The sequence below is a fragment of the Electrophorus electricus genome, chromosome 3, assembly GCF_013358815.1.
Source record: "Electrophorus electricus isolate fEleEle1 chromosome 3, fEleEle1.pri, whole genome shotgun sequence".
Taxonomy (NCBI): domain Eukaryota; kingdom Metazoa; phylum Chordata; class Actinopteri; order Gymnotiformes; family Gymnotidae; genus Electrophorus; species Electrophorus electricus.
The window spans coordinates 14398294-14411138 of record NC_049537.1 but is presented as its reverse complement, the minus strand read 5'-3'; the positions used below and the strand labels follow the sequence as shown (position 1 = coordinate 14411138).

The window sequence follows — 12845 nt, the reverse complement described above, 5'->3', positions numbered from 1 at the left end:
TTTCCTCTGTTTTTATCCATCCACTTCCTGCCAATATATATTCCACACACTCCTGACATGTTTACCCTCTTAGCATTTGGGGGCATCCACTTGGGAGGAGAAAGACATCTAAACTCCCTAGATGAGTCTCTGTGTGTGTGGGTGTGTGGGTGGGTGGGTGTGGCTTTGTAATGTGCCGGTTGCTGTATTTGAGCCAGAGGACCAAGAACTTCATCACCTGAGAGAAGATGGGGTCCATTCCAGGCAAAAACGATTCTCTATTGTCTGGCGCTTCAACGCAAAGGCCTTGTGGGCAGACAGTGTGAAGTTTGTGTGGTTGGACTTGTCTGTGACAGAAGGTTTACCAGCACTAAGCAGAGACTCTTCCTGTCTGTAGACCCACGCAGACATTTGCTTTCACTGCTCATCTTTGTCTGTTGCATATGGAGCGTCTTGAACTTGAACATATTTCACATATATGACCACAATATGAACATACTTACATTCTTGCCCTTCAGCATATGATGTCATATTTTTACACAATGTCTTATTACCTTATGAATCTTATTATGCATTTGAGCCATGATAACAAAATGTCATTACAATCTTAACTTTAACACTGAGGACCAGAAAAATATTATTTTTAAAGTTTATTTAAAAGGAATACAGTTGAGTAAGAATCATGAATGAGTGTTAGCAAAATGTGTTTATTTCGGATAGAACAAGGATAATTTGGTCTTCTCCATTGACTACACACACACTCAGGATCTTGAATGCACGATGTTTAAATTCCCATCTTTTGCTGTCACCATCCATCAGTTCTCACATTTGCTTGGTTCATCACTCTCCCACATGCTTTGTGTCTGCAGTGTGCTTGCCAGTGCTTCGTAAAGCAAAGTTATCAGCACCAGACAAATGCTTGCATTAGTTTCTGCTGTCTTGCTGCATATCTGGACTGTGACGTGAATGCTGGGGCATGTGAAAATGATGGAACCCTTGTTCTTCTGGTTTTCCTCATGGTAAGACAGCTGCCTCAGAATTTTGGGTGAAGGTTTTTTTTTTCTTCCCAGTCTTCTTCATGCAATGATGGATGCAATGCTCTGCATGTGTGAAAAGCAAAGGCTGAATGCGCCTGTGTGCGCACGCGTGTGTTAACTGTATCGGCCTGCATGCCCATCTGCTTTGTGCAGAAAAGCACACACAATGTGCGTATGAGTGTATGTGTGTGTGCTAAAAGATTGATGGCTCTATCATGTTTACAGTGTTTTACATCCAGATGGAATTGCATTAGACAGAGTGAAAACAGCCCAGTGTTTCTTTTACTTTCTGTATTAGCTAGGAATCATAATTACTTGAACCCTCCACATTTATCATCCAGCCACTGGTCTCATTCCCACAGTCAAAGATCCGATGATGGTGCATATGTTTATCTACATCCTAACTTGTTTAATGCCACTAGGATAAAGTTTCCTGGGCTCCCTTAAATTTGTGTCAACAGTGTGAAATGTCTCCCCTTCACCTGCCATAGCCTTTCAATGGCAGTAGACACCTATAAGAAGTGTGATGTCCAGCATGGTGCAATTCACTCACATTCACACTTATTTGTAAACTGAGATCACAAAAAGCATTGTTACAGAGCAGTTTCCATAGAGGTCCCAGGACTAAACCCTTGTGCCTAAGCTCTAGAGGCCTTTGTGTTGTCAGAGGAGTAGTTGGTTTACGCTCAGGAATCATTATTGAAATGCTTTTCATCTCAGTCTGTAGGATAGAGGGTTTTGGGGTGGGGGATTGGTAGTTGTCATTAAAATGCAAGAAAAACTGTGATTAATTGTTTAGAACCATTGGGGGACTTGGGGTTGTGCTGGAATATTCAGTATAAGTGTGTGTGTGTGTGTGTGTGTGTGTGTTTGAGTGTTCATTTTCTGCACATTGGATTACATAATTTGTCTTCTGAATAATTTCACTTGAGATTTGTCCGTTTCCCTTGAAATTCACTTTTTAACAGATCTTACCTGCTACTTGTTGGGGGTATGCTTTCTATTAGCCAAATGGGTGTTTATATATGTCAGAAAAATGTACTTAATCTAGCAACCATTTTATATATGTCAGTAAAATGTACTTACTCTAGCAGCCATGGAATTGTCTACACACATCTTTAGCCATTATCTCAAACTTCAAGCGAATAATACGCACACTCCTTCTCCCCAGGGGTCCTCCAGTTGTGGCAGGGGTGTAGGAGTCTCGGCAGCGCTCTCCGCAGACAGGGCCTTGACCTCTGGGTGGAGACTGGGGGATGGTGGGGCAGAAGGGCGACTCTCCGCGTGTGCTGTTTTTGGCCGCCGCCATTTATCACCATCTGTCAGTCAACACGGGATGCTGTTACCCAGGCGGTGCAGAGCCTCGGCCAATGACCCGTGCCGACATACCAAAAACATTATGACAGGAGGGAGACAGAAAGGGAGATGACCAATCAGGGAGCTGGGGCTGGGACAGCAAAGTGTGTGGAACACTGCAGGGGGTAAAGGGTATTAAAAGGAAAAACCTGTCCATGTGTCCATCAGGACGATGTTCAATTGAAGAATGGGGGTGGTGGAAGTTGTGCAACAGAGGTGGAGATGTTGAAATACGTAAACAACTATTTTTTAGGTTTGATTGTAATGTAAATGATATGTTATCACTGTAATGATGAGGTGAACAGTGGAATAATTGGTGATCTTGAAAGTAGCCAGTAATGAGGAATTGCTGAGTTCTGGGAGAGATGGACTCTTCTAATCAGAGCCCTCGTCCTGACCTTGTGTTGGACCACAGAAAGTGTCACAGTGAGAGTGTGGTAAGTGTCACAGACAGACATTGTTTGGATAAACTTTGTACGCCCATCCTATTTGATTGGCATGTCTTTTTTTTGCATGTGTGTGTATGTGTATGTTTGTGAACATGTGTGAATGTGCACAAGTGCACTGTGTGTGTGTGTCTATAAATGAACATGCACATGTTCACACATTACTTGCTTCTTGACGGGGATATCCACTAGCTTGAGCAAGTGTGTGCATGTGTGTTACTTTGTGTGTCTATGCATCTCCCAGGTAGTAGTCCTGATGCTCTCCAGATGGTGCACATCAATCCAGCAGCTGAGCGTCTGTGGCAAGTGAAAGGCGAGCTGGCGTAGAACGCCACATGTGGGCTGGATCTTGGGCAACCAGTATCTGGGAAAGCCTGATCTGTGGTAAGGCCAGCTTGAGCGCCGGTCTCTAGGGATGCTCGCGACCGAGTGTGAATACTGTATTTATTCTGTGCGCTTCAATTGTGTGCTGTATGTATGTGTGTGGGTGTGTGAGTATGGGTGTGTGAAAGGTGGATGAAAGTGTGTGGTGAGGACAACATCATGGGTGTCCTCTATAGTGGCAAGGGACTATATTCCTATTCTGTTCTGTGCAAAGATGATGTAATCCTCCTTTGTGGAAGTGTACTCCAGTAGAACCTGTCTTCTTGTTAGGTTGGTTCATTTCACATTCAGGCCTCTTACTGTAGCCTTCTCTCTCGCCCCCTCTCTCTCTAATTTACCCACTGTCTGCAGTCTATCTGTCTCTGTTTTGTCTGTGGTAACTGCACCTCTTGTCCATAATCAAGCAAAATCAATAGTTCAGAACACTGACGATTAGATGAATGTCTTGGGCTCTTTATGAACCTGACATACACCAAAGTGCTGCAGCTCAGTTCTGTAGTGATGAGGTGAGGTCAGGTTTCCTCACACACACACACACACACACACACACACACACACACATATGCACACACACACACACAGACAGAGAGAGAGAGAGACAGAGAGAGAGACAGAGAGAGAGAGAGAGAGCAAAGTGCTGTAGCTTGTCTCTGTAGTGATGAGATCAGGTTCCCCCACACACACTCAGAGAAAGAAGACTGATGTGTTCATATTTTTACAGTGAAGCCAGCCCCACTACAGTTTCTCAGAAAATTCACTTTTAATGAAAAAATCACTGTCCTCCTGCATTTCACACCAGATCATCGGGGTAGCTCAGGTTTGCAGAGATTTTCTAAGGCCAATTATTATGAGTAATAATGGTAAATGACCTATGAATATCTTGGACATGACGCTCTGGAGAGTGACCAGTATTGGAATGTGAAATTGTCATGTGTGATAATTCATAGCTCTCATCACAAACCATCACAAATGTAGAAATCTCTTGAAAGAATCCTGAATGGTGTGTATTAAGGACGTTTGTTTTGAATTGCATGTAAAATGTTGTCTCATTACTTACTGTCAGAATTGTAATTTAGTGTGGAGGACTTTTAGAAACTTGTTGTACAGGGCTGGAAATGTAACAGGGTCAAATCCATTTTTCTCTTGGACACTTTTAGGTCGATGCAGCGAGTGTAAAAGTCATAACGTATAATGATGGGATTTTGAGAACAGCAATTTGCAGTGTGAATCATGAGTCCATGTCAAGTGGGTCCTTCTGGGAGAGGTAAACCTTGTGAGACGAGGGGCAATATAGTGGATGTATATGGAGAGGAAAGGGACAGAGAAAAACAGATGTCTTGAGAGGGTGAAAGAGGGACAAGACGATAAAAGTCGGTGCTCTACTCTAAACTGGTCTTACATTATCAAGAAGGCCCTAGCTGAGTGTTTAATTAATGGTCGTAACAAGAGTTGGTGAGAGAGGAAGATGCTGTTGCATAGCCAGGGTGAGTGTATGTATGAGTCCGTCTGTGGTCGCCCGACATCTGTTTCTGGAATTGCTGAACGTGATGTCCGGACTGCCGACTTGTTGTGTTACAGATATAATTATGTGAAAACATTTATTTATTACCTCCTTCGCTAACATTTGAACATGTGAGAGTGAAGGTGAGAGAGAGCAGGGTGGGGATAGGTAGTATAAAAATCCAGTGCAGGTCATTTATGATTTGGACCCTTTAAAACTGATATCGTGGCCAGTGGCAGTTTGTAAGCTCTAACAAAACTATGTGAAAATTCTTGTGGCCCTCCAGAACTGAAATTTCCCTTGCTTGACAGTTTTATTCCCCTTGACATGTATGTTCAATTAGTTATCTGAACAAGGGACAATCCTATTACATAATTTCACGAGTGGTTTAAAACTAATTGCCTACAATATGGACAAGGCAATGGGTACATTAAAACAATGACATGATCAATTTGTGATGGACCATAAACCAGCTTGGTCCTCTGTTGCAGTTGACCAATAAAGAAGCTGATGATTGCCGATGATTACAAATATCAAAAGTTAGTTGATTTATCTGATTGGCTTCCCTTATGTGGTGAGTTTTCTGACGAATAACCTACATTTTGTTCCCTCTGCTTTCATCTGAACCCCTATTACTCTAATTGTAGCAAGCTAGTCAAACTGGGACCCTTGCCATTCATTTAAGTTCAATCCGACCCCCTGTATGTTTCTGTCAGTTATAGTTAGGCAAAGTGTCTGTTTCCACAGCATAGCTGAGAAGGTGTGAGCTATATAGGGTGACAACAACAGTCAAAAGTTCACAGCTTTATTGTTGGTGTAATATGGTGGTTGAAAGACATGGGACATGCCTGCCTACCTTACAGTCACATAAGACATAGAGGCTAGCTGCCATTTAAAGCTAAAACGGGTGGTGCTAGCTTGTCAGTCACATGGAGCTGCCAAGGAGCAGCATTCCATTGGGTTGTCACAGACACAGAAGAGCCCACCCACTCAATCATAGAATGTTGAATAATTCATTTGACTGGTAAAATTGACTTTGCATTGATTAAATGAAAAGTGCCCCAAAATCAACCTTAGATAGCCCAAGAGTTTTCTCAGTGTGGAGTTCCTGCAAACTGGCCTGAAAATGAAAAGATTGTTATACTTACAGGACATAATTCAGTATGCAGTTTAATTAGCTTTTTTCTGGCTTAGTCCCTTCTTGCCTGTTGTTCATATGTGCATATCTTCAAACAGTGTTGTATATTAAGCTTTCCTTTCTTTTTTCTACCTTTGCTATTACTCATGCTGTTCTGTCTAGAATCTGTTGACACCTCATTTGGGAACACATCAGACACACACACACACACGACTTAGGAGTGTTACTCTGCCAAATTTAAACACTCAGGGAAGACTAATAATGGCACATGTCTTATTGGTTATAGAGGATTAGATTCTCCACTGAAACTAGTTTTTTAGTCTAGCGCTAGGTTTAATTTACTTAGAAAACCACTGGATTTGTCCTATGAAGAAACTCTGTAGATTTACAGGGCTTGTTTTTTGATGTTCTTAATATTCATTTTGGGGAGTTGTCCATGACAAGGCAGTGATCTTTGGCCCTTGTTTTCTTAGCCATGAGTAACAGTAAGTACTGTTCACTGTTGCCAAATGAAAGCAAAAACATATTCCTCTCCCTATTTCCAAGCTTAAGCCAGGCAGTAGTCATGTTCATCTGTCTCTCTGCTAACAAGCTAATAGCTTTAGTTCTTTCAGAATAGATTTATACAGTTAGGGTGGTGCTCCCCAGACATATTAGTGGATAGCTTGTGGTTGGTGTGTGTTTTGACTGACACCTCCCATGGTAAAGAACACTCTGCCTCGTATCTCTCTCCCATGGGACTGGGCTAAATGCAGTCATGTACTGTAGGGTAATGGGCTAATGTCTGTCACAAAAGTAAGTGTGTGTGTGTGTGTGTGTGTGTGTGTGTGTCTGTGTGTGTGTGTGTGTGTGTGTGCCTGTAGTAGAGAGAAAGGGTGCGTGATGGCATTGTCATGCTCTGCATGGTGTGTTATTGAAGGCTTTCACTTTGGTTTTGAATAAAGCCTGGCAGGCTACAGAAGGATCACGACTGCTGCGCCGTTACTCAGCTCCACTGGTGTGTTCAGGCTAGCCTTGTTCTCCTTCTGCAGCCCAGAATACAAGCAGCACAAATCGACAGCCACTGTGTTAAAATAACCAGCTCCAAGGCACTATGAGCAGCTTCTGAACTTGATTCAATGAGCTCTTTAGCTCTTCAGTAGGCTTTTCTCTTCTCTTCGGCTCTTGAGCTTTTGAAGCCTTTAGCTATCCCATACATTCAGCAGCGTACTGTGTCAGTTAAACTAGAGCTGTACAAGCTGTACAATGTATCATTTGTAAATTGTATAGGCTGCAATATGTAAAAAAGGCCCCGCCCCTCCGCCCCTCCCCCTCTCGCTTGCTCGTTGGCGTGCATGTGTATGTGTGCAAGTGCGCTATAATGACATTCACATGATTAAGCAAATCATTTTGGCTAAAATAAAGCAGGCATGTCTTTTAATTGTGTCACATCTAGGGTTCCCCAGTGTGTTTTATTAGAACATTTGTCCATATTTAGAACATTTTGTCCATATTACACTGTACTAAGCTAAACTCTTGCAAGGCTGAATGTAAGCAAATGTGAACTGGCTCGTTTCAGCTCTGACCACAGCCAAGCCACAAAGCAACTTTCTTAAGGGCCCTTATGCCTGTCATGTCGTCTTAATGCTCCAAGCGGACCAGCTCAGAGAGCAGTACAAAGACCCACTGAGGGCAAGTGGCCCCTTGCTGGAGCCTCGACAGCTCATGTGACCCCCAGCCACCGCTCAGAGGAGCTTGTCTACTGCCTGTCAGATGCCGTTAGTCTCGACCGCCGGCCCATGCCAAGCTTGGGGTCGTCTGCTCTCAGCAGGAGGTGACCTCTTCTTTGTTTCCAGGTGACAGAGGTCAAGTGGGGCATACTTGAGGGTCCAGAAAAGCTTCGGGTGGCAACCCTGATTCCGACCCTGACATTTCGAGGGGCGATCTTGGCTGAGGTTTGTCATCAGTGATGTGTGCTGTGATAACCTTTTTGACCTTTGACCCTACTCTTGCTGAGCATCTAAAAGGCAGTGGCTGGGTGTCTAAGTGACTGGTGTTTGGGGCAGCAAGGTTTTCCCACTAGGCCCCTGACTGATATAAGGCTCAGGGTAGCAAAAACCTGCTTTCCTGGAATGAAATGAAATTATATACATGAAATGAGATACCAGACATCACAGAAGTATCACATTCATTGGCTAGTTTATACCTTCCATGCTGAAGTTCTTGTAACCTACACTATGATAGGTACACATGAGGGTTGTCATCTGAGAGCAGCCTGCTCATAACAAGTGCTGTTCAGTGAACAGTCTTAATTAATTTTAAATTAAAATGGCTTTCATAAGCAGCATATCTTTGAGAAGACTCAGGATACAGTCCAATTCCAAAATGTCCTTGTATGAGTTGAAGCTAACTTTTCATCTTATGGACTCCCATTTGGAGAACATGGTAGTAAACACTGGCATTCGTTGGGTTCTGAGAAAGGCTCCATATAAGTGTAACTTCATTCATTCTTTTTCTTTTTTTTCATGAAGGCAAAAGCCAACATGGGAAGGATATCTGGTGAATGAATCTGGTATATTTAAATCTGAGTGTGGAAAGGAAACCTTATCGGCTGCATGTCTCTTCACACCGTCGACTTCTTTACCAGAGAAAAATGCGGGATGAGTGTGAGAGACAAAGGAGAGAGAACTCCACATTACCTGTTATCTCCGTTCTGGTATGCAAAGCTGGCTCGCAGCCCCAGCTGAGGACAAATGATACCCCTAAGTATTCCTTTCACTAATGGCCAGTGCAGGAAATGGGGGGGAGATATCCTGAAGTCTCTCGGAGTCTTTAACAAGGAAAAATGATAGCCTGATTAGACAAGCAGATCGGAGGTGACGATTAGACGAGCGGTCTGGGATGACGATTTTTGGGTGGAATACCCACTGCGATGATAACAGGATGATAACCCAGAATAGGAAGCACAGTGCCTCATTGCTCCTTGCTGATACCCTCATTTAAACTGAGCCACAGATGCGTGAAATCGGGTGACATGAATCAAGAAAATAAACAGCAGTTTATTTATCCTCAACAGATCCTGGCATACCACACTGTGTATGTAGAGAGGGAGGAGAGAGACTGTAAGGTGAGAAAAAGGATGAAATAATAGATGGAGGTCATCAAGGCTGTGGGAAAAGTCTGACGACTGGCATCACATACTTGTAAATCAGGCATTGCTTACATTTATACCATTACTGGGATATTATGTTCAAATGATTCAGGTTTAAGCAGGTGTGTTTAAAGTAGTACCCTGGATAAGAGACTGTCAGTTAGGATAAAGCAGACTTATGTCAGCTCCTCAATGTACAAATCGGAAAAAAAAAAAAACCTTTATTACAACTGTTCAGTGTACATCCGGTCAGGTAGTTTGTTTCCATTTATATCTTAAGGTCTTCTCTTTTTGTCTTGGGGTGGGGGGTGGTTTAGGGATAAGGTTAAACATTTGAGAATTACATTTCTTTGTGTGTGCATGTGTGCGTGTTTTGAAGGGACACTGATAGTATTTTTGCTAATTATACACACACACGCGCATATGCATTAATGATTAAATCAGTAGTGGGGGTTGCTTAGCACTTCCTTCACCACAGCTGCTTTATTTGAGACATTAAGCTGTATGAACAGAGATATTAAGATGTTGATTTTGGCCACATCAAATATAAAAAGCAAAGATCTAAGTAGCTGCTGTGGTTGACTGAAAATGGTACAATATGAGATCTCAATGCAAACATAAATACACATAACTATAGCTTCAGCTTCAGTAAGCTTTGTTAAGGGAATTGGGGTCTCCAGAACACTTTAGGTTATTGTACCAAATGGTACTTTCATTTATTAGAGCTGTTAAAGACCACTGCACTGATTTTGGGGACTTACCATGACATTACTTATTTTAAAGGCACTGGAGAATTTTATCCTGTTTTTTGGTGGGGTTTATTACGTGTGTGTGTGTGTGTGTGTGTGAGAGAGAGAGTGAGAGAGAGCTTTGACCCCTGTACTCCTCCTCCCCATAATCCAAAGCAAACAGTGGCTTTCTCTCTCTCCCTGAGGAGTAACAACTGGCCAAACTCTTGTTCACATGCTAGTTCACTTTCCCTTTTTGCTCTCTGCTCTGATCCTGCTCCCTGCCTGGTCAGTACTGCTCCTTAGTTGAGTCACACTGGGTCAGAAACACACTTTACAAGACACTCGTACTGACACTGAGACATACTGGAAAATACTATCTCTAGGTTTCTCTTTTTGTTTCCTTGATGCTGTTCCATTAAACTTTGTGTGTGGGCATGCTTGTCCATATGCGTGACTGTGTTTTCAGTTTGCTGACTGAGCCATGTCTTACTCCTGCTGAGATTACAAGCTGTGCAGAATCCATATTTCTCGTCCAAATCAAAGGTGGTCAGTGTTGGGTAAAATGCATGGGTAAAATATTACCCTGTTAGGTGCTGAAGATATCACGATGACATCAGTGTAACCAAAAAAATTAATAAATAAGCCCCAAAACAACAAACTTATTTTCATAACTTTCAAGATGAAGGTGTCTTAAGCCAGTTTACCAATTCTGTTTTGCTTTGCACTCTGTGGGCTTTCATAAACAGAAGAGAGAGTGAGGAAAAGCATTTTAACTGGCCTATTTGATTAAATTCCACTGCTTTAATCATCTTTTCGTGTCATCCTGGTAAATCAGAGAGAGATAAAAATGATGTGATAATCCTCTGTCAAGGATGAAGGCTGTTAAAATCAATGCCTTATGTAGGCTGCTAACTTTGAAAGTGAGAGAACAGTTACTGTAACATGCACACAAGCATGATCTCATACAAACTTCCACATACAAACACATTTCAAGTCAAAGATAGGTCCACCATTCCATCACATGCGCACACACTCTTGCTCTCTCACTCTTTCTCCTCTTTTCGTCTCTCTCTCTCTCTCACCCTCCCCCCCTTCTCTCTCCTCCTCTTCCTCTCGCACTCTTGTTTGTCACTGTGGAGTGACAGCACTCAGAAGCACAGAGATAAGGCTTAATCTTAGGGTGATTGTTCAGCCCACGCAACTAAAGGGGTATCTGTGTGCGTGTGAAATGGGGAGGTTAAACATAGACCTGTCACTGCAGTCTGATAAAGATGGCTGGCACACTGATGCCCTGATGTCCTCCAAATGTCCCAGCTTTCCTTTGAGACGCCGTCAGTCAGAAACTTCCACCTGTCTACCTATTTTCACAATGACATGGTCCTTACTTCTAGAAGAGATGCTCAAGATTCAGACTCCATATTTCCAGGTCACCTGGGGAGATATCACCAGTACAACAGAAGAATGGAATAGGCTTTATGCACATCTGTCACATTTTCCTCTAGCAAATAAAATAATCGAAGACATGCATAAGGTCCATATTTGTTGATGTGAATCTTTGCATAGTGGTGTGAGCAATCAGACTCTCTACACCCAGTTACATGGTAAAATTGTATTGAAGCCAGACATTATTACAGAATTCTGAACAGTGCCTTGTAATATTGACTTCAGTTAGTTAGACATTGTGTTGGCTGTTTGTATCTACAAAACAGATGAAAATACTATAATGTGGCTGTAAATAGCCACAGAATTATGGAATATAGGCAGAATCCATATCAGATTTTTTGGATTAGGTCTGCTGTAGTATTTACAAATTTAATCATTATTCCCCACCCCACAAAAAAAAACACCTTACCAATTAAAGAAACCCTCTGTTGCATTTATTAGCTCTAATAATGAGACAGTCATGTTACATGATGTGTTAGAACAAGTTGGATATTTCCTTTAGTTTAACTGGAATGCTGAAATAGGGGGAGAGAATTTTAACTATTCACTTGGAATGCCCACACAGGTATAAGGTGGAGGGAGGTTGTGTTGTCTGCAGCCCCTCTCTGAATCACTCCGTGTGTGAGATTGTGTCTTCTGATAGTCATGTTATATGCCGGTGGAGCTCCACTCATTCTGTGTTGTCATCCCCTGGACATGCTGGTGTTGTAGCCTAACTTTTTGTCAGAACTGTCTCATGTCATTTCCGCAATGGAGTCAAATATGTTTCATTCCACACTTTCAGAAGTAGAGCTAGGTATTTGGTAAAGCCATCAACATTACCATTGTTCCTGCATGCCCAAATTCATGTTTAGGGGAAACATCTAGATTTATCCAACAAGAAGGAAAGTAATAATCAAAGTATATATTGAGATTATTGTTGGATTTTGTGGTTGTTCCAAAACAAAATTATTACTATCACTCTAATCCATGAAACAGAAGCAGAGTACGTTTGCGCTGTAATTATTCTGTTTTGACACCGTTTCATTATGGCTTCATTTACATATCATGGTTTGATGTTTCTGCAGAAGACCATTTGCTCTGGTTCCACATACTTTCCTCAAGTGGGCTGGTTGCCCCTCCGAAGAACTTCGAAAAGTCAAGGCAAACGAGTTGTTTAGCACAGCTCAGTGGAATTATTATGGGCCGTGTCATCTTTAGCATTAAAATTTAAATGCTAAAGGTAGAAATGCTCTACCTTGGAGGGCTTAACATCTGCTCCAAACAGTGGGTGGTTTTTTTTGCAGTGCCTGACTGTTTTTTTTTTGTTTTGTTTTTGTTTTTTGTTTTTTTGCACGTTTAGATTTGAGATTTGCAGGTTTAGGTGCGTGAGAAGTCATCCGTAGGGGCTTGCGGGTGTAGACGCAGCTGTGACATGGGTGGGTGCATGAGTGAGATGGGTGTCCCACCTCCAGTTTCGTCTGTTGGGTGTGTGGCATGCTCAGAGGAGGGTTTTTAAGAGGACAGATGATCTTCTGGGTAACGGGAGCCTGTGCAAACGCGCCCCACAGTCTTCTACTACATGACACCCTTGCTAGGGTTACAGTGGGTGTGTGTATATGTCTGTGTATGTCTGTCTGTGTGTGTGTTTTTTAGCAGTATCTGTCTGGTTATTCATCTCCTGTGTGCTTGTAAGAGAGCACACACAGCACATATGTGTT

At 42.4% G+C, this 12845-nt stretch overlaps 1 protein-coding gene across 6 annotated transcripts in view; it reads left to right on the top strand.

Annotated features, from left to right (window-relative positions):
- The window catches only part of sema3fa (sema domain, immunoglobulin domain (Ig), short basic domain, secreted, (semaphorin) 3Fa), a 35128-nt gene that overhangs the window by 7185 nt on the left and 15098 nt on the right, over positions 1 to 12845 (top strand). Inside the window, exons 2-3 of one of the 6 annotated variants that reach the window (XM_035524571.1) lie at positions 3063 to 3202; positions 7677 to 7775. The exons of 3 other annotated variants lie outside the window; for them this stretch is intronic. Coding sequence is in view for 2 of the 3 variants with exons in the window: in XM_035524569.1 (XP_035380462.1) it covers positions 3154 to 3202 (49 nt within the window). In the remaining variant the exon portion in view is untranslated. Of the gene's footprint in view, positions 1 to 2541; positions 2810 to 3062; positions 3203 to 7676; positions 7776 to 12845 lie in introns of those variants that run through there. 2 more of the 6 variants (XM_027000697.2, XM_035524569.1) reach the window with 2 other exon arrangements.